Raw genomic sequence first — 27913 nt, forward strand, 5'->3', positions numbered from 1 at the left:
TTATCAAATAAATAGTTTGTCTGGTAATGAAGTTACCACTGTAAATAATGGCCAAGTAGTATAAACACATAATCAAAAATCCTTTGAGGAGGCTCATTGGATTTGTAAAAAAAAGTCGTAGAGCCATTAACGTGTCGAATCAGGGAACAACTGTGTTTTTTTTTGTGTAATTCCTGCTCTAGTAGTATATGTATCACCATTTGTACAACTGTATAAGTCCCTATTTGTCAAAACAATCACTTGTCTTCATTATCTTTCCGTCTTTGCGATGGTACGTAATGGGAATGTTCTTATTTTGTCGGGTAACATTCCAAGGCGCATTCTAATTCCATTGGCTAATAGCCTATTGAATTTTTATTTCAAATTTGAATACAAATGAATGTGAGACTTTAAAGAAACACGACATTTTACCATATGTAATTGTATATTTTGCACGCTCAGATTATTTTCTCTAACTAGCTTAAAAAGCGGTTTTTGTTTGTTTTTGTTTTAAATATTCAGACAAAATTCTTTGAATTCATGATACGTATTAACCCTTGACCTTATATTACATGGTATTAAAATACGTTTTTAGTGACAATCTAGGTTAAACTGAGACATTTTCAGCCATCTGTTCAATTCAAACAAAAAATATATCACACAATTGCTTTAGTTGTATACAATTAAGACAAGTTAATTAAAAAGTGCAAGTACATTTGTATATAAAAAAAAGATGGACTGATCATAAAACACACTTTTTTCGCAGGTAATAACACTGGTGACCTTGATTTTTCTAAATGGTAAGTCATGATTATGTTCTGTTTATATTTTATAAACCTTTTTCAGGGGAAAATGGTGATAAGAATTGTTTCCTCTCTTATTTTGATATGCAATGTTTGTCGAGTATAGACACATTTCTTGTAAATCCTAAAAAAAAGTTACCGACGGTCATTAGATTTGATATCTCCGGTCCACAATTTCCGGAAAATTTTTGTCATCAGTATGCAGAAAACATTGGAATCTTAAACTGTTTAAAATGTTTATATTCACAGTTTAGAAATAAGGAGATGTAATATTATTATTGTCATTGAGATGCACAAACACATGAGAATTCTTAAATGACGTGGACCGGGCCATGTCCGACATTAATTGATGTCTTTCAAAATGTATGAAGAACTTAAAAAAATAAAACGGTTTCAATCAATGTGTTGCAACGTAAAGCATAAATTATTGGAAATTGTGTTAAGCTATATTTCCATTCAACTAGGTTTTCTTTTGACATAACACCACATGGAGAAATACTGCGAGTGTACCATCCAGCTAATGAACAAACTGATGTACTAACTGCAAAGAAGGGTTTTGTTTCACTTTTAGCAGCTAAACTTCATTATGACAAAGAGGTAAGAGGGAAGAGAAATAAACGGTTTCCAGATAGGAGTATAATATATTGATAATAATAATAAATACTTTAATGCTATACAGTGATTTAACTATCCTTTTTTCTGAATATTTTTTTCGTGTTTAAAATTTTCTGGTCAAAGTATACATTATTTTAATTGGCGACATTTTATTCGAGTTTTCCAGCGGTTGTCTGTCTGATCATAGTATCAACCTTTATTTCATTGATTTGTATTTACATTGTGTCATAGATAGGAATATATAGATCAAATTTACCCGTTCATTTCGAGTTGTTTTAATATGTCTGTTGATTAAGTTAAGCAATTTCAAGACGGAAGTGATATTTTATAGTTTGCCTTTCTAAAAGAGGGACGAAAGACAACAAAGTAACAGTCAAACTCGTAAATCTAAAACAAACTGAATACGCCATGGCTAAAAATGAAAAAGACAAACAGAAAAACAATAGTACACATGACACAACATAGAAAACTAAAGAATAAACAACACGAACCCCACCAAAAACTAGGGGTGTTGTGATGTTACACCATTGTTTCAGGTTGAGACCCACTATATGGCCCCCAAAAAAACCCAACAACAAACAAACAAACCCCCCTTTTTTTTACTTAATGACCGATTTGGTGAATAAACATTCTATTCTCATTATATAATTTTGAATTGTTCTAAAAAAATCCGTGTTTTCATGTTTTTTAGTGATGATCCTTGTGTACTGGATTTTAAACTGATATTATTTTCTGTATGATGCACACGTGTTTCTCTTCCCTCCACATATTGGTCCCATTAAAAAAACCAGTTGCAGCCGACAGAAAAAATCCATCTGAATTTGTGGAAAAAGGGAATATTTCCATACGGAAACTTTGTACAAACTGGTCATTTTGAAAAAGGTTGATCCTGTTCCTATACTTTCGTATATGGCAGTGTCTGCACGTACCCGCATGCGGGTACGAATAGTCAAATTGCCGTTCTAGGCTGCGCGTACCCACATCCGGTTTTCTATTAAAATGCCATCGAATCGGCAATAAAACTTGAAATATATACAGAAATTATCGATACAAGTATGGGGATTTCGTGTAGAACGAGTGAAGAGTATGAAAAATAATATTTTCAAATTGATATGATGCATAATAAACATTGCAGTCCCTGTAAAAGAAAAACATGATAGAAATTAATACTAATATCAGAGACATATAATACATATCCTACCGTAGTCTAAGATCATTCATCTTGTCAGTTCGTTAGGTATTTGTGTTTGAACTTAACACACGGGGAAACTCCGCATTGATGTCACTACGGTACTTCTGGCGTAGAAAAACAGTGCAAAATACGTTTTTTCTGCACTTTTGAATAAAAAAACATTTCTATAGGTAAGTTTTCATTGTTGTTCTCAATTATTGCCAAAAAATGCCAATTTTCTAATGCCCGTTTCAATCCCAACTTCCGAATATTTAAAAACATTCTAGAACTTCACAAAATCCCATTTCCGGCCTCCAATGCTTTGTGTACATTCCATACAGCGTCATCAATCTTGTGGCAGGCAATATAGGTCAAGCAAAACGTATTTTTAGGAATTTAGAAATGACATGCTCCTTACCTCTTTCTCGATTTTCCCGCGAAAAAAGCTCAACCAAAATGAAAGGAAAACTATATGAAAAAACGATGCCCATGCCATAATTTTGAACAGGCATATAGAGTTGGTTAATAAGAAACCATTTACATTTATTTTTCATAGAATTTTCTTTTTATTCATTATAAAAAGATCGATATTCTGACCATCATGACTGTATGTAAATATTCATACAAAATTCCCTTGATGTCAAAAGGGATGGCAAAAAAAGAGTTTTCCTGTTGAATAAAACCCAGAACTATTGCAAACTATTTTGAAGCAATATCCCAGAAAGAAATAACGTAATTGCTGTAGACTGAAAAATCCCCTAATTGACAGTAGAGCAATTTGATTGGATATAACGAACTGACATCACGTGATTTTGACGCCATTGAAATTTTAATGTAAACAAACAAGGTCAGAAGGTTCCGTATGGGACATCATTGTACATTTAGTTACTGACAAACAATTACGAGTTATCAAGCTTGCCAATGCATGGTTATAAAAAATTAAAGCTAAGTCTACAGAAAAAAAGAGAAAAAAATAGCCTTAGTATAACGACTTATCATTACACCTGGATATATGTCTTATTTTATTATAAAATTTAAATGAAAATTTGAAGAATAAAATTTTAATAATTTAATAATCTAAAAATATACCCATATGATATTTTAAAATAATCTTTTAGTAACTATGTAAAACAGAAACTGAAATTTTAAAATTTTAAAATATATAAAACTACTTAAATTAAAGCTTGATTTTATAAAAATAAAAGAAGCAAGTAATAATATCAATTTAAACCAATTATAAAAGATTCATGTAACTAATTAATATTTGAAACAAATTTTACACATCCAATATGATTGTTTTGGCACATATTTTTCTAATTCATAAAAAGTCTTTTAAAAATGTCTTCCCCACAGTTATAATAGCACTCTCTTCCATTTTAAGAATATTTACTAACTGAGAAAAGACTGTTCTATATATATGTATATATATGTGACCATGCATATGTGTATCATTATGAAAATTCTGAGTAGTTTTATCAATTTATCCACTAATTGCAACAAATTATATTATAAAACCGGATGTGGGTACGCGCAGCCTAGAACGGCAATTTGACTATTCGTATCCGCATGTGGGTACGCGCAGACACTGCCTTCGTATATTCAAAACATTCAACCTTAATATTGTAAGCACAGGGTGCACGATTTTAGAATCAATACACTGGAATCCCCGAGGCCTAGGCTACGGGACCGGCACGTTTGTGTCCGAGGATAAACGCACAGAAAGTCTTAGGACAAGTCGACTATCATGAGAGAAGCTTTACTGAGAGATAGACTTTGGTATATTTTTACCCCCTTATTGATAGGATTTCAAACTCCTGTGCTATAATACTCAATGTTTTAAAATTTCTATTTGCTTCTTGTTGATTTTGCTATTTGGAATATTTCCATATGGAAACTTTGCTATTTGGAATATTTCCATACGGAAACTTAGAAATGGCTTTTTTTTGTACACTATAGAGACAGACCACAGTGTCCATGAATCTGGGTCTTTTCGCACCCATTCATGTTCGCACCCACTCATGTTCGCCCCTTTCACTTTCGCACCCTACATGTTTGCGCCCAGTTTTAATTGGTTTTGTGTTGAATAACTTTGTAATTAAGTTTTGCAAGTGTATTCTGATATTAAGTATAATTGTTGTCATTGTCTCAAAATAAAGTGAGACAGCATTTTAATCCTTTCTAAATTAAGTGGAATTCTGTCAATGTTTTATTTTGTGTCTGAAAAATTTTGGAAACTTAACTAACAATATTGATGCCATATATATATGCAATAAATTATTTCTTCACAACCCTACAGAAGGATGATTCAAAAGTGCTGGAAACTTTTAATTGAGCAGGGATACAGATAGTCCGAGATTACTCTGACGTCCAACGGCTGTTATGCCAGACAAGCTAGGGCCGTGGGACGTCAGAGCTTGTCCCGTATCAAAAAGTGGATATTTGACCACCCAAAATGGATGCGCTACTTCATCGCTTCTGGAGCCGACTGAGAGCCTTGGAATTATATAAATGGGGCATCAGTCTCTTCATTTTTCATTTATCTTTTCATATATGTAAGTTTTACCTACCTGCCAACCTTTATTTTTCTATATTTTAACAGTTTTTACAGAGACCCATAGGTTTATGCATTATGCCTTTCATTTTCAAAGATTATCACATGACCACGAGAAAACAGTGCAAATGACCATAATGTAACACCTCGTTCATTTACGATGCAAGTTACCTAAATGTCTGAGAGCTTCCGATTGTTATCGTGGTCGGAACTAGATGCTTACTACCGATCTCCTGTAAAGGAGGTGAAAAAAAGTGGTTGCTTCTAAATGTTAACACATCGATCTCCTACAAAGGAGGTTAAAAAATATAATTATTTGCATATTTGAGTCTCGAGGCCACGAACTCTCTCATAACTTGACGTCCATTTGAAAGTGAAAGTCAAAATGCATAAACCGATGGGTCTCTGTAAAAACTGTTAAAACATAGAAAAATAAAGGTTGGCACGTATGTGAAACTTACATATATGAAAATTTAAATGAAAAATGAAGAGATTGATGCCCGATTTATATAATTCCAAGGCCCTCAGTCAGCTCCAGAAGCGATGAAGCAGCGCATCCATTTTGGGTGGGCAAATATCCACTTTTTGATACAGGACAAGCTCTGACGTCTGGCATAATTAACAGCCGTTGGACGTCAGAGTAATCTCGGACTAGGATACAGAGTATTATGACACATGTACATCTTATATGGTAAATGAAGTCATAATGGCATGCAAACTTGATGATCTTTTCCTGTTAAAAACATGATTCTAAAATGACATAACCATTGGCTTATCACAAAAAATGAAAATACTTAGCTTTTAAAGTATTAGATTGAATTAATTTTTATACATTTTATTTTTAAGAATGAACAATCTAGAACTGAATGGAGTTATCAAACAGAAGAGTTTGGAAATGAAGGTAATTTTGAACAATTATAACATCTAAGTTGGTTGAAACTACACCAAATAGGTAGTGTCATTAAAATATTTTCCCTTTGAGGTAATGCTGTGTTAGAGATTGAGTTAAACATGTTATAAACTTTAATAAAATATTTCAAGACTTCAGGGACTAAACTTGGGAATTAAGTTTACTTGATAATGAATATAAGAGATAAAGCAAAGTGGGGCATCCATCCATGACACGATATCAGTACATGCACAGCAAAAAGTACAAAAGCTTTTATTGATATTTGTTAGCTAACTTTGCAGGGCAAAGAGTTCGATATACTTTGTAACATTGTAAGATATATCACCACTAGCTAAATGTATAAGCCTTGAACAACCTATGTTCTGTTCTCTCTATCTTACTTATTGAGGTAAGCCTTTTTCCCAGGGACAGTTCAGTAGAAACTGAATTGAAATTTCAAGCTAAATCTGTCTTGCTTTTTCAGGGCATCATAATGCTACATATTCAGTTGTCAGAACATCTACTGGTATTGAATTTAAGAAGACGAGACAAAGTACTCCAATACCAAATGCCAAAGGACGTCACATGAAGGTAAATTACCCATTGTATTGTTGTATTCTCATATACGAGGATCATACAACACAGTACATTCACCTGTATAGATGTATAGCTTTCAGATAGGACGTACAGTTTACTAAATGATTTGGTTGACAACCAGTTTTGAAACCTTGTTTTCTATTGTTTTATAGAAATATTAAATCTTGATTCCTGTTACTTATATTACATAGCAAAGGTTACAAGGGTAAATCATAATTTTTTTGTGGTTTTCTCCAGGGGCTTCTGCTTGCCATCATGTTATAGCCAAGAATGATAACAAAAATAGCATTAAGCACCATTTATTGGTTTAATTCAGTGGTAGAAATAAGAAAAGACCATGGACTTGCCCGAAGGTCAAGTCAATATCTAGATTAACTTGTTCTTGTTTCAGTTAACTTGTCCGACTCATGCTCGACGCCTTTACGGTGAGGGGTCTGGGGGCTGCTTAAGACCCCCAGAAGCTCTGGGGTAAATGGTGCCAAATCCTGCATTCTAGACCTCTCCTGGCAGATGATTTCAAGTTTCTATACACCTGTTTTAAACAAAAACTTTTACTTTTACAAAAAAAAGTGACAACAAAATTTCAGATGTACATGTAGAAACTGACCCAATTGTCAATTTTCCTGTAAACAAGGTGTAATCCGTGAACGGTCTACCCTTCCTTGAAAGGTAATGAGCATTTCTGAATTTGTACATCCTATTACAAAACTGCCACTACTTCCAAACTGAATGCAAACCTCACATGTCATCTCCTTTTCTGTGTCTTTCAGCCATTTAAATTCATCCAGCCATTTTGTTAAAAATTTGCGTTTTCTATTTCCCTCTTCATATTTTTTTGTTGCTCAACCCTGTTGACGTTGGATTCTTTAAGTTTTTGGGGAAAGACGGCTTCAAGCCGTCAATCCCCTATGGGATTGACCAGAGTGACACTCCCTCACATCATTCATTTTGTTTTTATACATGTTAAAGTGTGGAAAACCCCCCAACAAATCTTACTTAGATTGAAGAGAAGGAGACTCAGAAATGAATAGTTTGACTTTAAATACTTTTTTACACATTTCCCTTCTGTTTCTCACGAAATTATCGTATCTTGAACTCTCCTTTACACTATTTACGTTTATTTTACAATCCGGAAAAAATTAGTATGACGAGATATTCTAAATATATCCAACCTACATTGTATTTTATAGTGACGTCATTCTTGGAAGAAGCAGGGATATCCTTCACCAGTTCACTGGTTATTTAAATCATTCTTAGAAATCGTGCACTAATTACAATTTCGTATTTGTTAAATCTATTATAACATAATATTGTTTACTGTTGATGATGATTTAAACATCAACATGCAATACTTTAATTTGTAGGTCAACAACTTTCAAAATAAACAAAGATCGTGGGTTTACATGAGACAGGGGAAAGAAACGATTTTATTACTTTTTTCGGGTCTCACTAATTAGAGACAAGAAGCGTCAAAAAGCGACACGAAGGGTCAAGAAGACTATTTAGCGACAAGAAAAAAATATTCTTCTTGTCGCTTCTTGACGCTAAAATTATTGTTGGCTGTAAGAACGATAACTCTGGTGCATCGAGACTACTAATTAGTGAGACCACTTTTTTCTGTAAAAATTCTGAGAATCTTCCTCCAATTCAGGAGCACTTCAATTGATGAGTAATTATCCATTAAAATAAAAGTTAATGTATTTAAACACTTCAAATGTGACATTTCATTGGATTAGTAGTCTTCTATTAAAGCTAAATTTTTGTGTACCAACATAATCATTGTAATGGTAAAAAAAATTAATAAAAATTTGCATTTTGTAGTTTAAACATATTTATTATTTACAAATATTTCAAAATTTAGATTTGGAAACAAGCTTCACATAGTTTACATCACTCATATTGTTTTTTTATTAGTACCTGTTTCCCTGTGATGAGAGTTGTAACTCAGAACTTTAACAATGGAAATTTAAAACTGAATAGATTATTCAGTCCACACTTTCTAAAGAAAAAACTTTAAAATCCAACAGTACTGTCACAAAAAATGGAAAATGGCCCTAGCCTGCAGTTCAGTGGTACATAATCAAGATTTCAAAAAATATTGTAGTTGTTGTGAAATGACAGAATTCATTTGAGTTTTAGATAATTAGCTATCAACTTTAATCAAATGTTTAGATTTAGAAGATGCAGATCTCTTCCATTGGTCCAAATTGAATCCTTAACTAAGGAAATGAAATGACATAAACAACAATTGATTTCAATATTGTCAACCTTTCTACATGTTCTAGCTGTTCTCTTTTTCATTCTTCATATGAAACTATCAAAAGATACCCCCCCCTTTTCCAAAAACATAATTAAATAGAAACAAGGTCCGTCTTTCCCCTCAGAGCTATTCAGCTCTTTGATTTTAAAGGAGGGACATAATTTACAAAAAAATGTTCCATTTTCTTTCTACTTTCATTTTTAAATCAACTCAAAAGTCGTTTGCAAAACATGTTCTGATTGGATCGTTGTATCGTCTTCCTTTCACGATTAGTAGCGGAAATCCCAGAGCAGGTGCGACTGAACATTCTTAAACGCCTGCGCTCATTGGCTTACGCATAGGAATTGACCAATAGAATTATTTGGGATAAACTACAATGTTTATGATTTTCCTGGCATGAGCATATGAATTAAAAATAAAGACAACGAAAATAGTAATACAATAATACACACTGTACATCGTAGAAAATTACGTCTGACATAGTTATACAAAGACAAATACAAATATTTTATTGGCACAAATTCATTAACAATAAATGGTTAAGACCTATTGCATATATAATTATATTTTTGACATGATAGAATGAAACACAAACACAAAATTTCAACTTGCCCGGCGGACAACTATGTGATGGGATTCACTTGCCCGCTGCAGATTTTACTTGCATCGGGCAAGCGGGATAGCGCTTATTTCAAACCCTGTAATTTTTCAATCATTAATCAGTTGGTTATTTTAAAGCAGCTAAAAAAAGGCAACAGTAGTATACTGCTGTTCAAAACTCGTCAAGCTATGGACAAAAAACAAAATTGGGGTTAAAAACTAAAACCGAAACAGATTAGGTATGATGGCCATGATTTGAATTCTTGTTGATTCTTGTAACTTATGAATGTTTATATTGACATTTATATTAATGTTATGATTATGTTATCAAGTAACAAGTCAACTTTTTTTGGTTTTAGACTTTGCATTTTGATCATGACCTAGGAACCATTCACAGAGTACTTGTTGAAGAGGATTTTTTATCCCCTCAAATTTCACCAGAGTATGTATATATAATATTATGGACAATATTTAGAACACTTGTTTGTTATATATTTCTCAATGAAATTTTAAACCAAAATTTGCTCATTGTTGAAGGCTGTATGGTGACCTATAATTGTTAATGTTTGTGTCATTTTAGTCTTTTGTGGATAGTTGTCTCATTGGCAATCATACCACATCTTCTTTTTTATAAAATGATCATAATATACCATGTAAACAACAGTTAGTAGATATGACATGATCGTCAATGTCAATGAGACATCTATCCACCTGCAGAATCCTTTAATGACCTGTATGTAAGCAACTAGAGGTCTCTTCCATATGACCTTCAACCATGAGGGAAAACCATAATGCATAGTCATGACATGACAAAATGTGACACAATCCACAAACGAAAGCTAATAGCTTGATTATATAACAGAACAGAAAAAAGACAACATGTTTTTGTTTTACGAACCATTAAAATGCCAAAGAAACTGCAAGATAATTTTGTCAGATTTGTTGTAATTAGTGTAAAGTTGTCATGGAAATTCTGGTAAAATTATACTTGTCTTTTCAGTCATTATCTTTTTTATTCAGACTTCTATTCAAATGTTGGAAAAAAACCAAGACATAACCAGAATTAATTTCTAAAAGAACCAAGTGATGCATAATAAAACTTACAAGATTTTAGAATATTTTACATCCAAAACAATTTAAGAAATAAAAATATTTGTCTACAAAACTTTTTGAATAAGTGATCGTAGGTCTATTATTGTAGCTGATTTGTCTAATATATTTTATGTCTAATATATTTTTCAGTTTTGATCCATACCACAACATGAGGAATTTTAAGGCTGTTAATGACTTCAATTCTATTGGTAAGTCAGCATCTTCAAGTAATAGTTGTCAATTTTATAAGTTATTTTATTGATTGATTGATTTGCTTAACATCCAATATTTCACACATTTTCAGGACAATTGGCTGACATATTACATCATATGTATCATTTACCATTTTACAGTAAATCATAAAGAAATTTTTTTGCCATTTTTGTGTGTGTATTCATTTATAAGAGAGAATCCAAATGTTATGATTTTGCAAAGATTTATATTCAAATTTTTATACATGTTTACAATGTCCAAAAAAATAAATAAATTTAGTAAAAATATGTACCTTAAAGTTACAGAAGTGAAAAAAAACTTTCGTTTTCAGATTATCCGACAATGAATGCTACAAATCATGGTGAATTAAATTTTCTAACAAGACAGACTGTGAAAGAAGTTAAATTCAGACCAGTAGATAAAGTGGTGAATGCCAGTCTACATGTAACTACTGTATGTACTTTTTTAAACAATTAACATTTTTTTATTGACAGAATAAATGTAACCACTATATGTATCATTTTAAACAATAACTAGAACACACCCGTGATATCAAGTGTCCGTGACTGAATTAAAGTATATTATAACTATGCGCAAGCCTTATTTCAGTTTTAGTATTGTCATCTGATAAAGTCATGCCGATTATAAGATACACATTTTTTTCTCTGCTTTCAAATCTTTCTGTTTGAACCCGTCGAACTGGAACTTATCAATTATTGGTAATATTAATTATTTGAAAAACAAAAGGTCCTGGAATGGAGTAAATATTCAACAGCATTGTCCTATATTAGTTATAAATAAAGTTGAATTCTTTGATTCACCGTTTTACGGCATGCCCACTAACAAATTGAAAACTGTACATATACGCCTTATTTTTAGTTCAGATTTTTAGTATTCCTATTGTTATCTTAGAAAGTCTTACTGATTAAAATACTACAATAGGTAACAATTTGACTATTTAGTAGTGTCAACCCTGCGATTATGACCCGTGTATATAGCATATCTATCCTGAATACACCGTTTGGTGGTGCGCCTGTCAGACGCGGAATGTACAGATAAGGTAATAGCTAGGTAACAGGTGAATATACTATTGGTATCGGTATCGAACTCGACCCGGAACTTCTTAATTATCGGCAATATTAATTACGTGGAAAACAAAAGGGACTGGAGTGGTGTAATTTTTAATCTATACCTTTGTACTATATAAGTTATATATACAGTTGAATTCTGTGATTCGTCGTTTTTACGTGATGACGGCTGACAAATTGGACCTCGTAATTTTAGTATTATAGATTATTTCTTCCTATAATTTTGTAACCTCAAAAGATGGACTTAATAAAGAAAATATTAATTACTAGCTAGACTAGTTAATGATGTCACTAAAATAATGGCAAAAGGACGATTCTAGAAAAAATGTTTTTATACACCAGACCCGAAATATTGGAATATATACTGCTTCATGTTAACTTGATTTACTGTGTAATAACATCTTTTCCTACTTCCTTTTGGCTTAATACCTATATTTTCTAAGACATAGTGGCCATGTAAGAAATGTTGGTTGTATTTAACTTCCCTGAAATTTGTTATCCAGTCTCAAATGAGAATTCTGTGTGGTGCATTGTTAGATTTATCATTCATTTTCTTCTAAGATTTTCTCTTACTACAATAAGTTAACTTAATCTAGTTTATGGAAAGGGCACAAAGTGTACACTTCTGGCAGTATACAGTTTTTGTGGTTAGGTTGGTTTGTCAGAGCAATAAGGCAACAATATCTGGTGTATGGAATTATTGTAAAGAAAACTTTTATAGCAGATCTAAAGACATTCAGAGACAAAATTCAGCTAAATACTAAAAGTGTTAATAGTTTTATCATGATCAATTCATGTCTGGTTAACAAGTACATTTCTTGTTTAATCTTATGTCTTTTTTACCAGTATGACAAGGCAGCTCATTCTGATAAGACTATTCAAGAGTTAAAAGAAATCATCAAAGACAGTGTGGATTGTATTAGAGATGAACCTGAACAAGGTAAGTTACTTGGGTTTATGAACCAGAGCAAGAATAGTTATATAGGATCATGAACCAGAGCAAAGTTTGTTATATGAGATCATGAACCAGAGCAAGAGTAGTAATATTGATTCATGAATCAGAGCAAGGATAGTTATATGGATTCATAACCAGAGCAAGGTTAGTTATATGGGTTCATAACCAGAGCAAGGTTAGTTATATGGGTTCATAACCAGAGCAAGGTTAGTTATATGGGTTCATAACCAGAGCAAGGATAGTTATGGGTTCATAACCAGAGCAAGGTTAGTTATATGGGTTCATAACCAGAGCAAGGATAGTTATATGGGTTTATAACCAGAGCAAGGTTAGTTATATGGGTTCATAACCAAGGCAAGGTTAGTTATATGGGTACATAACCAGGGCAAGGTTAGTTATATGATTCATGAAGCAATGGCAAGGTTAGTTGTATGGGTTCATGAAGCAGAGCAAAGTTAGTTATATGGTTAATGAAACAGGGCAAGGTTAGTTATATGGGTCCATGAAGAAGGGCAAAGTTAGTTATATGGATTCATGAAACAAGGCAAGGTTAGTTATATGGGTTCATGAAGAAGGGCAAGGTTAGTTGTATGGATTCATTAAGCAGGGCAAAGTTAGTTATATGGGTTCATGAAGCATTGCAAGGTGAGTTATATGGGTTCATGAACTGGAGCAAGGTGAGTTATATGGGTTCATGAAGCTGAGCGAGGTAAGTTATATGGGTTCACTGATTTACAGTTATTTCAGGATGTTTTATTTTTTGCTCACCTGGCCCGAAGGGCCACTTTTCTCACCACTTGGCGTCCGTCGTCCGTCGTCGTCCGTCGTCGTCGTCGTCCGTCGTTAACTTTTACAAAAATCTTCTCCTCTGAAACTACTGGGCCAAATCAAACCAAACTTGGCCACAATCATCCTTGGGGTATCTAGTTTAAAAAATGTGTGGCGTGACCCGGTCAACCAACCAAGATGGCCGCCACGGCTAAAAATAGAACATAGGGGTAAAATGCAGTTTTTGGCTTATAACTCAAAAACCAAAGCATTTAGAGCAAATCTGACATGGGGTAAAAATGTTTATCAGGTCAAGATCTATCTGCCCTGAAATTTTCAGATGAATCGGTCAATCGGTTGTTGGGTTGCTGCCCCTGAATTGGTAATTTTGAAGAAATTTTGCTGTTTTTGGTTATTATCTTGAATATTATTATAGTTAGAGATAAACTGTAAACAGCAATAATGTTCAGCAAAGTAAGATCTACAAATAAGTCAACATGACCAAAATGGTCAGTTGACCTGTTTAGGAGTTATTGCCCTTTATAGTCAATTTTTAACCATTTTTCGTTAATTAAAGTAATCTTTTACAAAAATCTTCTCCTCTGAAACTACTTGGCCAAATTAATCCAAACTTGGCCACAATCATCTTTGGGGTATCTAGTTTAAAAAATGTGTGGCGTGACCTGGTCAACCAACCAAGATGGCCGCCACTGCTAAAAATAGAACAAAGCGGTAAAATGCAGTTTTTGGCTTATAACTCAAAAACCAAAGCATTTTGAGGAAATCTGACATGGGATAAAAATGTTTATCAGGTCAAGATCTATCTGCCCTACAATTTTCAGATGAATCGGTCAATCGGTTGTTGGGTTGCTGCCCCTGAATTGGTAATTTTGAGGAAATTTTGCTGTTTTTGGTTATTATCTTGAATATTATTATAGATAGAGATAAACTGTTAACAGCAATAATGTTCAGCAAAGTAAGATCTACAAATAAGTCAACATGACCAAAATGGTCAGTTGACCCGTTTAGGAGTTATTGCCCTTTATAGTCAATTTTTAACCATTTTTCGTAAATTAAAGTAATCTTTTACAAAAATCTTCTCCTCTGAAACTACTTGGCCAAATTAATCCAAACTTGGCCACAATCATCTTTGGGGTATCTAGTTTAAAAAATGTGTGGCGTGACCTGGTCAACCAACCAAGATGGCCGCCACCGCTAAAAATAGAACATAGGGGTAAAATGCAGTTTTTGGCTTATAACTCAAAAACCAAAGCATTTTGAGGAAATCTGACATGGGATAAAAATGTTTATCAGGTCAAGAACTATCTGCCCTGAAATTTTCAGATGAATCGGTCAATCGGTTGTTGGGTTGCTGCCCCTGAATTGGTAATTTTGAGGAAATTTTGCTGTTTTTGGTTATTATCTTGAATATTATTATAGATAGAGATAAATTGTAAACAGCAATAATGTTCAGCAAAGTAAGATCTACAAATAAGTCAACATGACCAAAATGGTCAGTTGACCCCTTTAGGAGTTATTGCCCTTTATAGTCAATCTTTAACCATTTTTCATAAATCTAAGTAATCTTTTACAAAATCTCCACTGAAACTACTAGGCCACAATCATCTTTGGGGTATCTAGTTTGAAAAATGTGTCCGATGACCTGGCCATTCAACCAAGATGGCCGCCACGGCTAAAAATAGAACATAGGGGTAAAATGCAGTTTTTTGCTTATAACTATGAAACCAAAGCATCTAGAGCAAATCTGACAAGAAGTTAAATTGTTAATCAAGTCAATATCTATCTGCCCTGAATTTTTCAGATGAATTGGACAACTGGTTGTTGGGTTGCTGCCCTCCAATTGGTAATTTTTAAAGAAATTTTGCCGTTTTTGGTTATCTTGAATACTATTATAGATAGCGATAAACTGTAAACAGCAATAATGTTCAGCAAAGTAAGATCTACAAATAAGTCAACATGACCTAAATGGTCAATTGACCCCTTAAGGAGTTATTGCCCTTTATAGTCAATTTTTAACAATTTTCATTAATTTGGTAAATTTATGTAAATTTTTACCAAATATAGTTCTCTGTTACTAATGGGCAAAGTTCATGATAGATATAATTGTAAGAAGCAAAATCGTTCAGTAAAGTAAGAACTTCAAACACATCACCATCACCAAAATACAATTTTGTCATGAATCCATTTGTGTCCTTTGTTTAATATGCACATAGACCAAGGTGAGCGACACAGGCTCTTTAGAGCCTCTAGTTATTAAATGTTAATTAAGGCAAAGATATATATTTTTCACAGATTTATAAGAAACACCAGTTCGAATTTTGTTAAATTTCCTGTCTATTCTTTTCTTTTTGTTAAAATCTTTTGCTTTATGAATTTTAATACAGTTTATCTGATTGAGAGAAAAAGCAAACAATGAAACAACTGTTGAATGCACCATTTAATTATAAATATATAGAGAAAGAGAAATATAGAAATCGTCCATCCTAATGAGAAAAAAATGCTTTTTCATATGATCTTATGGCTTTGATCCTGTATATAAAGTGAACAAATATGAAGATGACTCAAACTATAACACTACAAGAGCTTAATTAAATGCATTTTATTTTCAGGATCAAGAAAAGTTTTAACATGTTTTCATGAATTGGTGGAAGCTACAGGAAGTCTTACTGATGAAGAACTCGATAACATAGCTAAGGGATACTTTATTATTCTTAAACCTGTGTAAGTCATTTAAAAATAGTTTAGGGATACCTTATTATACTTAAACCTGTGTAAGTCATTCAAACATAGCTAAGGGATTCTTTATTATACTTAAACCTGTGTAAGTCATTTAAACATAGCTAAGGGATACTTTATTATACTTAAACCTGTGTAAGTCATTCAAACTTAGCTAAGGGATACTTTTTGTACTCAAACCTGTGTAAGTCATTAAAATGTGGCTAAGGGATACTTTATTATACTTAAACCTGTGTAAGTCATTCAAACATAGCCAAGGGAATAGTATTGTACTCAAACCTGTGAAAGTCATTAAAAAGTAGCTAAGGGATATTTTATTATACTTAAACCTGTGTAAGTCATTCAAACATAGCCAAGGGATATTTTATTATACTTAAACCTGTGTAAGTCATTCAAACATAACTAAGCGATACTTTATTTAACTCAAACCTGTATAAGTCATTCAAATATAGCTAAGGGAAACTTCAATGTACTCAAACCTGATTTAATCATTCAAACATAACTAAGGAATAGTTTTTTTAATCCAGACCTGTATAAGTAATTCAAACATAGTTAAGGGAAGGGATACTTTATTTGTACTCAAAAACGTGCAAGTCATTCATTCACATACACATACAAATATTTACCATTGGATAGTAAAAAAAATAGTTTATTATTTCTTGCGTACTTTTGCTTTAGCTCCAAGAAAGCCAAGGAAAGTATAGAGATAATGATAGATGCCTTTGCAGTTCTGTCCAACAACCATGTGCAGGGACTGCTGACAAACATGATCATCAGAAATCAGAAACCGCAGGAGAACTTCATAATGAGGCTTGTGTCACATGTGTCAGGATATGACAATTCTCCTGATGAGGTAATTATTGATAATGAGGCTTGTATTGCATGACTACCCCACCCAAAAAAAACAAAACAAAAAACAAACAAAAAACAATTTATTTTCATAAAGAAATTGGTATTATAGATCATGCAACTAAATATTCAATAACAAAAATATTATTTGTCTGGCATCTGTTGGTATTGTATGTTTTTGAATTTTAGTTCATTTATTTGAGATAGCTGAGGTTAGCTGAGAACAACCTCTAGATGCGGGATTTTCACGCTGTGTTAAAGACCCATTGGTAGCATTCAGCTGTTGTCTGCTCTTTGGTCAAGTTGTTGTCTCTTTGACATATTCCCTATTTCCTTTCTCAATTTTATTTCAGTCTGGTATATTAAAACAATATGTAATTATTTATTTCAGAGTATAATAAATGGTATGGTTGACCTGTGTTTCCACAAAGAGAAGTTCCCTAAGTATCTGTACACTGGAGATCTATATAACAGAGTACTTTTAGCACTTGGTTCCGTTGTACACAAGCTGGCCAAAGGTGGACAGATAGAAAGGGCAACAGATATTATAGACAAAGTTCATAGTATGATAGGACTGCATGGTAAAATTTTCCTTTATATCCAAAGTAATAATAAATTTGCACAGAGAAATTTGTTGTATATGGTTAGATAGCGGTTGTGAAATCTACACCTGTCATGTTAATTGTTAGCTGGCATACTGGCATAGACAATTACTTGGTGTTCTTACTTTTTGGGAGAGACGGCTTTAAGCCGTCAATCCCCTATAGGGTTGACCAGAGTGACATTCCCTCACATCATTCATTTTGTTTTTATAGTGTGGAAAACCCCACAACAAATCTTACTGAGATTGATGAGGTGGGGAGACACAAATGAATAGATTGACTTTAAACACTTTTTTACACTTTTCCGTTCTGTTTCTCTCGAAAATTATCGTATATTAAGCTCTCCTTTACACTATTTTCGTTTCTTTTACAATCCGGAAAAATCAGTATGACGAGATATTCCAAATATATCCAACCTACATTATATTTTATAGTGACGTCATTGTTGGAATGCCACACTATGCAGAAGCAGGGATATCCTTCACTGGTTATTTAAATCATTCTCTAAGATTGTGCACTAATTAAAAAATGGTATTTTAAACATAAAGTTTGCTGTAGATGATTCAAACATCAACATGCAATACTTTGATTTGTAGGTCAGCAACTTTCAAAGTAAACAAAGTCCGAGGGGCTACATGAGATTGGGGAGAGAAACGATTTTTTTCATTTTTCCTGTAAAACTCTGTTTTGAGAATCTTCCTCCAAATCAGGATCACCTCAATTTATGAGAAATTGTCCACTAAAATAAACACTAAAAATGTGACATTAAGTTTATGATAAGTAGTCTTCTATTAAAATTAAATTTTGTGTACCAACATAATCATTGTAATGGTTACAAAAAAAATAAAAATGTTGCATTTTGTAGTTCAAACCTATTTATTCATGAAAATTTACAAATATTTCAAAATGTAGGATTGCGAAACAAGCTTCACACAGTTTACATCAATCATAGTGGTTATTTTTTTATTAGAACCTGTATCCCTGTGTGATGAGAGTTGTAACTGGGAACTTTATCAATGGAAATTTAAAACTGAATAGATTTTTCAGTCCTAACTTTCTTAAGAAAAAAATTAAAAATCTTAAGAGTACCGTCACAAAAAATGAAAAATGGCCCTAGCCTGCAGTTCAGGCCTACACTATTAAGATTTCAAAAAATATTGTAGTTGTTGTTAGATGACAGAATTCAACTAGTTGAATTTTAGATAATTAACTATCAACTTTAATTGAATGTTTAGATTTAGAAGATGCAGATCTCTTCCATTGGTCTAAATTGAATCCTAAACTAAAAAAAGAAAATTGTATTAAACAACAATTGATTTCAATATTGTCAACCTTTCTACATGTTCTAGCTGTTTTTTTTTATGCCCAACCTATGATAGTAGAGGGGCATTATGATTTCTGGTCTGTGCGTCCGTTCGTCCGTCTGTTCGTTCGTCTGTCTGTCCCGCTTCAGCTTAAAGTTTTTGGTCACGGTAGTTTTTGATGAAGTTGAAGTCCAATCGACTTCAAACTTAGTACACATGTTCCCTATGATATGATCTTTCTAATTTTAATGCCAAATTAGAGTTTTTACCCAAATTTCACGGTCCACTGAACATGGAAAATGATAGTCCGAGTGGGGCATTCGTGAACTGAGGACACATTCTTGTTTATTCCTTATATGAACATGATGAAGACTATCAAAAGATACACCCCTTCCCCCAAAAAAATGAAATAGAAACAAAGGCCGTCTTTCCCCTGAGGGCTATTCAGCTCTTTGATTAATTTTTTTTTCATATTTAATTTGTCTCTTTTAAAACTACAAAGACAATGTTTAACAACCATGGAAGATATAATGTATGTTGTCTGTTAATGACTTACAACTGTGAACTAGCCCAATTTAGACTTAAGTTTGCTATGATAATTCCTGAAGTGTTGTCTATCAACCAGCAGAAATTATAACAAAGTGTCTAGGTAGTTCAGCATGGCAAAGTAAGATACTCTTTAATTTATGTTTCAGATCCATGGACTTACAAATCTAAACGTTCCATTCAAACTGATATAGAGAAAGAGCAGTATGACCACACACATGTTGTTCTCCTAGAGACGTTAGGAAATGCTCGAATGGATGCTTCATACGATATAATCTTTTCACATATTAATTCTACTAATTCACCATGGATTAAAAGAGCTGGTGTGCATGCTCTTAGAAAATACCAGCATCAAATGGTAAGCTAGGATTTCATGTGTTTGTACTCATTTAGCTCTTCTTAAGAATGGATGAGGTCATTTATTTTCATATTATTGTTGCATTTGAACAATGCTGTTTTAGGAACTTCTAGTGTGTTTCAAAAGCTTAAGTTGGCTCTAAATTTGATATTCTGAAAACAGTTTTGAGACATTGCTTGCAACTGAAATGACTATTTTTCTATAACTTGAAGCTATTAACAAATGCTGAATTGGGAATAACTGATATTGATTAGTTATTCAGTTTTGCTATCAATATAATAAAAGTGGAATTGATAAGTTTACTATAAAGTTTAGAGAAGTGTATCAATGTGCTTCAGTGGCCTTGGACTGTTTTCTGCTCTTTGCCAGGTCTGTTTGATGTCTTTTTGACACATTCCTTATTCCATTCTCAAATCTATCAAAGATATTTAAGGTTATAGTGATGTGTGTAAAATATATGGTTTCTGGATTCTAAATCAAATATTACAAATATAGTTGCCAATATGGTCATATATAATGAGATGAAGATCTCTTTTGCTATTTATGTCTCCAGGTCAAAGGTCACTGTCATAGTTTTTAAAAAAATATACAAACTTGTGCAGAAGTGGTTTTATGATACTAAATCAAAAATTACATATTGGACTGCAACCTTACTTGTATAAACAGGCATATAGAATGAGTGGAATGAAATCCCTATAACCTTTCACTTTTATAAATGAGAGGAGTAAAATCCCTATAACCTTTCACCTTTATATCGAAGAGTGAGGTATGTGAACTTGCTCACAATGTTTCTTTAACCCTTTTACTGGTAGTTGCCCTGACAGAATCTACACTGAGAAGATGGCTTCCCTGGCAATTATGACTCATAATAAATATCAATGAAACTTGTCTGAAGTTGCTTTTGTCTTCATTTAAGTCACTAACACCACTCTACAGTTTTGTTCATGTTTTGATCAAAAAAGTTCATAAAAAAAATCAAAATTTGGAAATATTTTGGCATTATGTATATGAAATTATCAAAATTATTTTTTTTGGCACAAAATTGTAATTTTTAACCTAAAACGACAAATGTTTTAAAAGTTTAATGAGACTGTACAAATTCCTTATTCTGCGAAAGAGTATATTACTCTAGCTTCAATTCTTCCATATTCTTTCAAAAAAAATCTTATTTCAAATTCTTGCTAATTCCATAACTTCCAACTGATTTTTACACACGTTTCATGAAATGGAAGCGCCATGTTTACACTTGCATCTGGGTTCTCAACATAGAAAGATAACTTGTGTTTGTAATGTTATGAGCTGGATTTTTAAAAAGAGGTTTTCTGAAGCGGTAAACAGGGACAGATCGTCAGCTGACTAAACAGTAAATCCTTGTAAACTGGGTTTTCTTCAGCCAAAAGGGATAAGTAATAATGTAAGTGTTTGTTAGTATTCATTATAAAATTCACTGTAACAAGTATAGAATTATTTTTTTTGTCAATTATTATAGGCTGCTGATGCCATGTTACAGTCAGCTTTATATGACGAAGATGAAAATGTTAGATATGAAGCTCTATTGATGTACCAGGCTCATCCAAAGTCAAGAGTTGTTACACCTCTCAATAAAAGGTATTATAATCAGACAAGGTTCTGCTGTTGTACCAGATATTAGTATAGACCAGGCTCTATTGATGTACCAAGCACATCCAAAGTCAAATGTTTTTACTCCTTGTACTAAAAGGTATTAGAATCAGATAAAGTTCTACTGTTGTACTAAGCACATCCAAAGCATAAAGTCATTTTACCTGGCAATAAAAAATACTAGAATCTAGAGTTCTAACTGTAAGTAACACATTTGTAGGTGAAAAATACCCCATTTTTAGGCTCCATTTATGGGCATTATGTTTTCTGGTCTGTGTGTCAGTTTATCCCTTCATGTGTCTGTCCCACTGTTTATTGTCTGTCTTTACCGCTTCAGGTTAAAGCTTTTGGTCAAAGTAGTTTTTGATGAAGTTGTAGTCCAATTAACTTAAAACTAAGTACACATGTTTCCTATGGGATTATGTTTCTAATTTAAAAAAAAATGCCAATTTGGAGTTTAGATCCCAATTTGACGGTCCACTGAACATATAAATTGATGGTGAGGGGGGCATCTGGGTACTATGGATACATTCTTGATAATTAATCATATGTAGAATTTCAATGACTAATGCTCTAGAACACTTAGAAAAAATCATATTTGTCAGATACTATTATTTACCATATTAATAATGAGGGGTACATTATCCGCATTTTCAGACTGTGAAATCTTTGTTATACTTGTAGTAAGACATTGATCTGTGAGAAAAAACATCTTTGTTTTTTTTTTATAGATCTGCAGATAACAGTATAGCTATAACAGATCCCTATGCCTCAGATATTGATGTACAAGCCCATCACAGAAGTCGTAGGGGATTCTGGGAAGGTCTGAAGTTTAAATTAGCTGCTCCAGCTGTTAATTGGCAGAAGAGAATTGGGACTGCAGCACTTGGAGCTTCCTTTGGAGTTATAATGGAGAATTATTTGGATTTGTTAATTTGTAAGTCTCCTTAAATCTAGTATTATAGTGACAGAACTTGTTACTTTTTAACCTGTGGCTTTTTTTGAGAGGCAGGCTGGTATGCTTTAGGCAGTTTATATAAGTGTTTGCAAAGATACCTTCCTTACTAACGCAATTATGGCTATTATGGGTCGTCAATGAAATTTTACACCCTTAAAGTAGTAATTATATTCTCTGTACTGTCAAGAAGACAAATATAACTTAATACTAAAAGATGGAAAGTGAATCGAGTAGATAAATCATTTTTATGCCCCACCTACAATAGTAGAGGGGTATACTGTTTTCTGGTTTGTGGCTCCGTTCATCCATTTTAAAGCCAAATTAGACTTTTGCCCCCAATTTCACGGTTCACTGAAAATAGAAAATGAAAGTGGGAGTTTCAGGTTAAAGTTTTTAGTCAAGGTAGTTTTTGATGAAGTTTAAGTCCAATCAACTTGAAACTTAGTACACATGTTCCCCATAGTATAATCTTTCTAATTTTAATGCCAAATTAGATTTTCACCCAAATTCCCAGTCCATGGAACATTGAAAATGATAGATTATAAAAAGAACAGGAATAACACCATTTTATACATTTTTGGGCCTAAATTGATTACAACTGGACTTTTTTTTTCTATTTTGCCAGCTCCACTTAGGGGTCACTTTAAAGTGAGTGTCCATGATGAGGTGTATGCCATGGTTCATGTTGGATTAGTTGTTATAAACCTACTCTATTTTCTATTTTACCAGCCTCACTAAGAGGTCACTTTAAAGTGAGTGTCCATGATGAGGTGTATGCCATGGTTCATGTTGGATTAGTTGTTATAAACCTACTCTATTTTCTATTTTACCAGCCTCACTAAGAGGTCACTTTAAAGTGAGTGTCCATGATGAGGTGTATGCCATGGTTCATGTTGGATTAGTTGGTATAAACCTACTCTATTTTCTATTTTACCAGCTCCACTAAGAGGTCACTTTAAAGTGAGTGTCCATGATGAGGTGTATGCCATGGTTCATGTTGGATTAGTTGGTATAAACCTACTCTATTTTCTATTTTACCAGCTCCACTTAGAGGTCACTTTAAAGTGAGTGTCCATGATGAGGTGTATGCCATGGTCCATGTTGGATTAGTTGGTATTAACCTGGAGTTTTTCCTGGCCAGAATATGTTACAAAGGACAAACATCTTACAGTGTTAACATATTTCAGGTAAATATTTATCATAGCAGTGTTTAAAGAAATTAGATACATATCTTGACTGTTAATTTATATCATTTGGTGCAACTGCTTTATTATTTTACAGTTAACAATTTTTTTTTTGACAGTATTAATATAATTTAAGAAATTAGATACATATCTTGACTGTTAATTTAAATCATTTGGTGCAACTGCTTTATTATTTTACAGTTAAATTTTTTTTTTGACAGTATTAATATAATTTGAATACAAGTATTATACCAGTGTTAGCTGTAACAAACACACATATGGCATAATCTGATTGGTTATGCAGTTTGTGCTGAATTGGCCTTAAGCAAACACAAATCAATATGCAGTTTGTGATAAGAAATCTTTGATATATTTTAGGAAGGGGCAGATATTAAGAAAATTCTGAACATGGCATTGAGATTTGACAAAGTTGTGAAGAACATTGTTGGTGGTATAAAGAAAGGAATTGATTTATTTATGGATATAATCAGTGGACGACTTTCAATCAAAACTATTGTCCAGAATTTGGTGAAAGCTTTAAAAGGTCTGCCTGCCAAGGTAATTATACAAAGAATGAAGGGTGAAAGCTTTAAAAGGTCTGCCTGCCAAGGTAATTATACAAAGAATGAAGGGTGAAAGCTTTAAAAGGTCTACATGCCAAGGGGATAATATAAATAATGAAAGGTGAAAGCTTTAAAAGATCTGATAATATATATAATGAAAGATGAAAGCTTTAAAAGGTCTACATGCCAAGGTGATAATATAAATAATGAAAGGTGAAAGCTTTAAAAGGTCTGATAATATATGTTATGAAAGATGAAAGCTTTAAGAGGTCTGCCTTTCAAGGTGAATATATAAATAATGAAAGGTGAAAACTTTAAAAGGTCTGCCTGCCAAGGTGAATATATAAATAATGAAAGGTAAAAGCATTGAAAGGTCTGCCTGCCAAGGTGATTATACAAATAATAAAAGGTAAAAGCATTGAAAGGTCTGCCTGCCAAGGTGATTATACAAATAATAAAAGGTAAAAGCATTGAAAGGTCTGCCTGCCAAGGTGATTATACAAATAATGAAAGGTAAAAGCATTGAAAGGTCTGCCTGCCAAGGTGATTATACAAATAATGAAAGGTAAAAGCATTGAAAGGTCTGCCTGCCAAGGTGATTATACAAATAATGAAAGGTGAAAGCATTGAAAGGTCTGCCTGCCAAGGTGATTATACAAATAATGAAAGGTGAAAACTTTCAAAGGTCTGCCTGCCAAGGTGAATATATAAATAATGAAAGGTAAAAGCATTGAAAGGTCTGCCTGCCAAGGTGATTATACAAATAATGAAAGGTGAAAGCTTTAAAAGGTCTGCCTGCCAAGGTGAATATATAAATAATGAAAGGTAAAAGCATTGAAAGGTCTGCCTGCCAAGGTGATTATACAAATAATAAAAGGTAAAAGCATTGAAAGGTCTGCCTGCCAAGGTGATTATACAAATAATGAAAGGTAAAAGCATTGAAAGGTCTGCCTGCCAAGGTGATTATACAAATAATAAAAGGTAAAAGCATTGAAAGGTCTGCCTGCCAAGGTGATTATACAAATAATGAAAGGTGAAAACTTTCAAAGGTCTGCCTCCCAAGGTAATAATATAAAAGGTCTGCCTGCCAAGGTAATAATATAAAAGGTCTGCCTCCCAAGGTAATAATATAAAAGGTCTGCCTCCCAAGGTAATAATATAAAAGGTCTGCCTCCCAAGGTAATTATATAAAAGGTCTGCCTCCCAAGGTAATAATATAAAAGGTCTGCCTCCCAAGGTAATTATATAAAAGGTCTGCCTCCCAAGGTAATAATATAAAAGGTCTGCCTCCCAAGGTAATAATATAAAAGGTCTGCCTCCCAAGGTAATTATATAAAAGGTCTGCCTCCCAAGGTAATTATATAAACAAGGAAAGTCCATCTGTACAACTTATTCCAATAAATGTTTAAATGAAATATAGTTTTGTAATTCTACCAAACTAACATCAGATGCACAACAGATGCATTCCCTAAAAGAGTTGAAAAAGGAATCAATTAACTTTATTTTACCTCAATAAAATGTTTTGAAAGTTAAACATAATGTATATTACAACAAAATACAGATCAAGTTTAAAATTAGGTGGTGTCACTTTTACCATTCTTGAGTTATGCCCCTTTATAAATGGAAAAATTGCTAAATTTATCATTTTCGTCTCTAACTTTTGTTTGTCTCAACCAAATCATATGTAGAAATACATGTCATTAACCTTAAAAGAAAAGAATTGTCAATAATCAGTACATTGACTCATGCATATTAACAAATGAGGTCATCTGTGGCCCGTAGACACATTCTATAACTATTAGCAATAGGTCAACTATATGTGGGTAATGGAATGATTGTAATGTGAACGTGTCTGTGTGGCAGGGTTCATCTGACCTTGACTCTTGTATGGTCATTTTGTCAATACTTAGTTTGTACATCTTAGTCTGTTCTTTTTATACGCCAGTCAAAATTTTGACGGGACGTATTATGGTATACAAATGTCCAGCATCCGTCTGTCTGTCCATCTTTCTGGCATCCACATTTCACACCATAACTTGAGAACCGCTTATCCAAATTTCATGACACTCAATATAGTTGTTTCTTATGATGGTCAAACAATCTGTATACTTTTTTTCGGTGATAATAGGATTTAAACTTTTTGAGTTAAGGGACTATGTATTATTCACATGTTGCGCTGTATCTCAAAAACGATTACTGATTATTGCTTTAAACTTCACACACTTCTTAATTGTAGTACTCCAAAGATCTGTATACTTTTTGGTGATGATTCAAAATTTTATTTAAGGGTTATTGCGTTTTTAGTAAACTGTCTGACTTTGTTGATCTGACCTTGACCTCATTGATAATGTTAAGATTATTTGATACCTGCATTAAAACTTTATCTTAACAATGCTTAAGGACTGTCAAAATAATTCTATTGTGCTTTATAAGGCAGACAAGACATTTTAAATTGTGTACTCTTGTTGTTTTCTTAACTAACATGAGACAATATTCAAGTTTTTACAGTGGTTGCAATTAAGCTGATTGAAAATTTTTACACTTGTAGTAGTTTTCCAGTCAATGGCATTAAAAGCTGTTCTTCCAAACAACACAATGCAACACAGGTCCTTACACAATATTAGTCTTGTTGAAATCCATGTTTGGTATTGACAGGGAGTCATGGATTTCTTCAAAACACATAATTCAGTATTATAGTGTGGATATTTGATGTTTTCAAACATGTAACTTATAAATCCATAATTAGAAGTTGTATTTTCAACAGGTTGCTGACCTTAGATCTAGGGCAATTAAAGCAATAAAGACAATTGGACAATTTGATGAACTCCAGTTACCTCCCTTCATCAAACCTGTGAAAAATTTAATCAACAAAGTACAGAAGTTATTTAATGATATTAAAACTGATGTGATGAACTTTTACAATGTAAGTACAGTTTCATTTATCTGATTTATTGCTTAACCACCATTACTTTTCTCTCTGTTATAAATAGATTTTATAGAAGTTCCAATGAAGAAAGGAAAAAGAAAAGTTCTATTTATTTTTTGCCATAATTAACATTACAATAGTAGATGAAAACTTTTCTAAAGTGAGAGGGTACTCAACTTCTATCTTATAGAAAGGTGATGAGATTGAAAGACCAGTGATAAAAATTAGATTGAGAATGGAAATGGGGAATATGTCAAAGAGACAACAACCCAACCAAAGAGCAGAAAAACAGCCATGGGCACCAATTGGTCTTGAACACCGTGAGAAAATCCTGCATCTTGAGGTGGAGCCCAGCCGGCCCTTAATAAAAATGTGAAATAGTTCAGTGAAAAAAATATAAATGAACTTAAATTATTGAACATATAGAGGCTCCTGGCTTAGTTGATAGTTAAAGAAACATTATAAAGGTTAGTTAGTTTGACAATTTTCATGTTGGTAGATAACAACATTCTACACTTTAATAATAAAACATATTTGATTTTTGTATAGTCATAACTCTGAAGTCTCACTTGATGAAAGGATTTATTCAATCCAGCTTTGATATAACTTTGCTTTCTTGCAGACATTGGAAGAGATTATAGAGGTACAGTTACCAGTGCTAGCTG

The 27913-nt window shown here is 32.9% G+C and overlaps 2 protein-coding genes across 2 annotated transcripts; both read left to right on the plus strand.

The window, feature by feature from the left end:
- The first annotated feature begins 47 nt into the window (after nt 1-47).
- Nucleotides 48-23521, plus strand: LOC134704828 (uncharacterized). Its single transcript, XM_063563609.1, has 15 exons — nt 48-55; nt 1247-1379; nt 5966-6020; nt 6493-6599; nt 9825-9907; nt 10708-10766; nt 11102-11223; nt 12705-12798; nt 16212-16323; nt 17017-17191; nt 17579-17768; nt 19789-19997; nt 21487-21605; nt 22349-22554; nt 23409-23521. Exons 1-15 carry the CDS (start codon nt 48-50, stop codon nt 23519-23521), a joined length of 1785 nt encoding a protein of 594 aa, XP_063419679.1.
- LOC134704829 (uncharacterized) lies at nt 23395-27803 on the plus strand. The gene is made up of 4 exons (XM_063563610.1): nt 23395-23762; nt 24138-24317; nt 27087-27245; nt 27798-27803. The coding sequence occupies exons 1-4, from the start codon at nt 23667-23669 to the stop codon at nt 27801-27803; spliced, it is 441 nt and encodes a 146-aa protein (XP_063419680.1). The 5' UTR covers nt 23395-23666.
- Nucleotides 27804-27913: the final 110 nt, after the last annotated feature.

This window comes from Mytilus trossulus, chromosome 2 (assembly GCF_036588685.1).
Source record: "Mytilus trossulus isolate FHL-02 chromosome 2, PNRI_Mtr1.1.1.hap1, whole genome shotgun sequence".
Classification (NCBI taxonomy): domain Eukaryota; kingdom Metazoa; phylum Mollusca; class Bivalvia; order Mytilida; family Mytilidae; genus Mytilus; species Mytilus trossulus.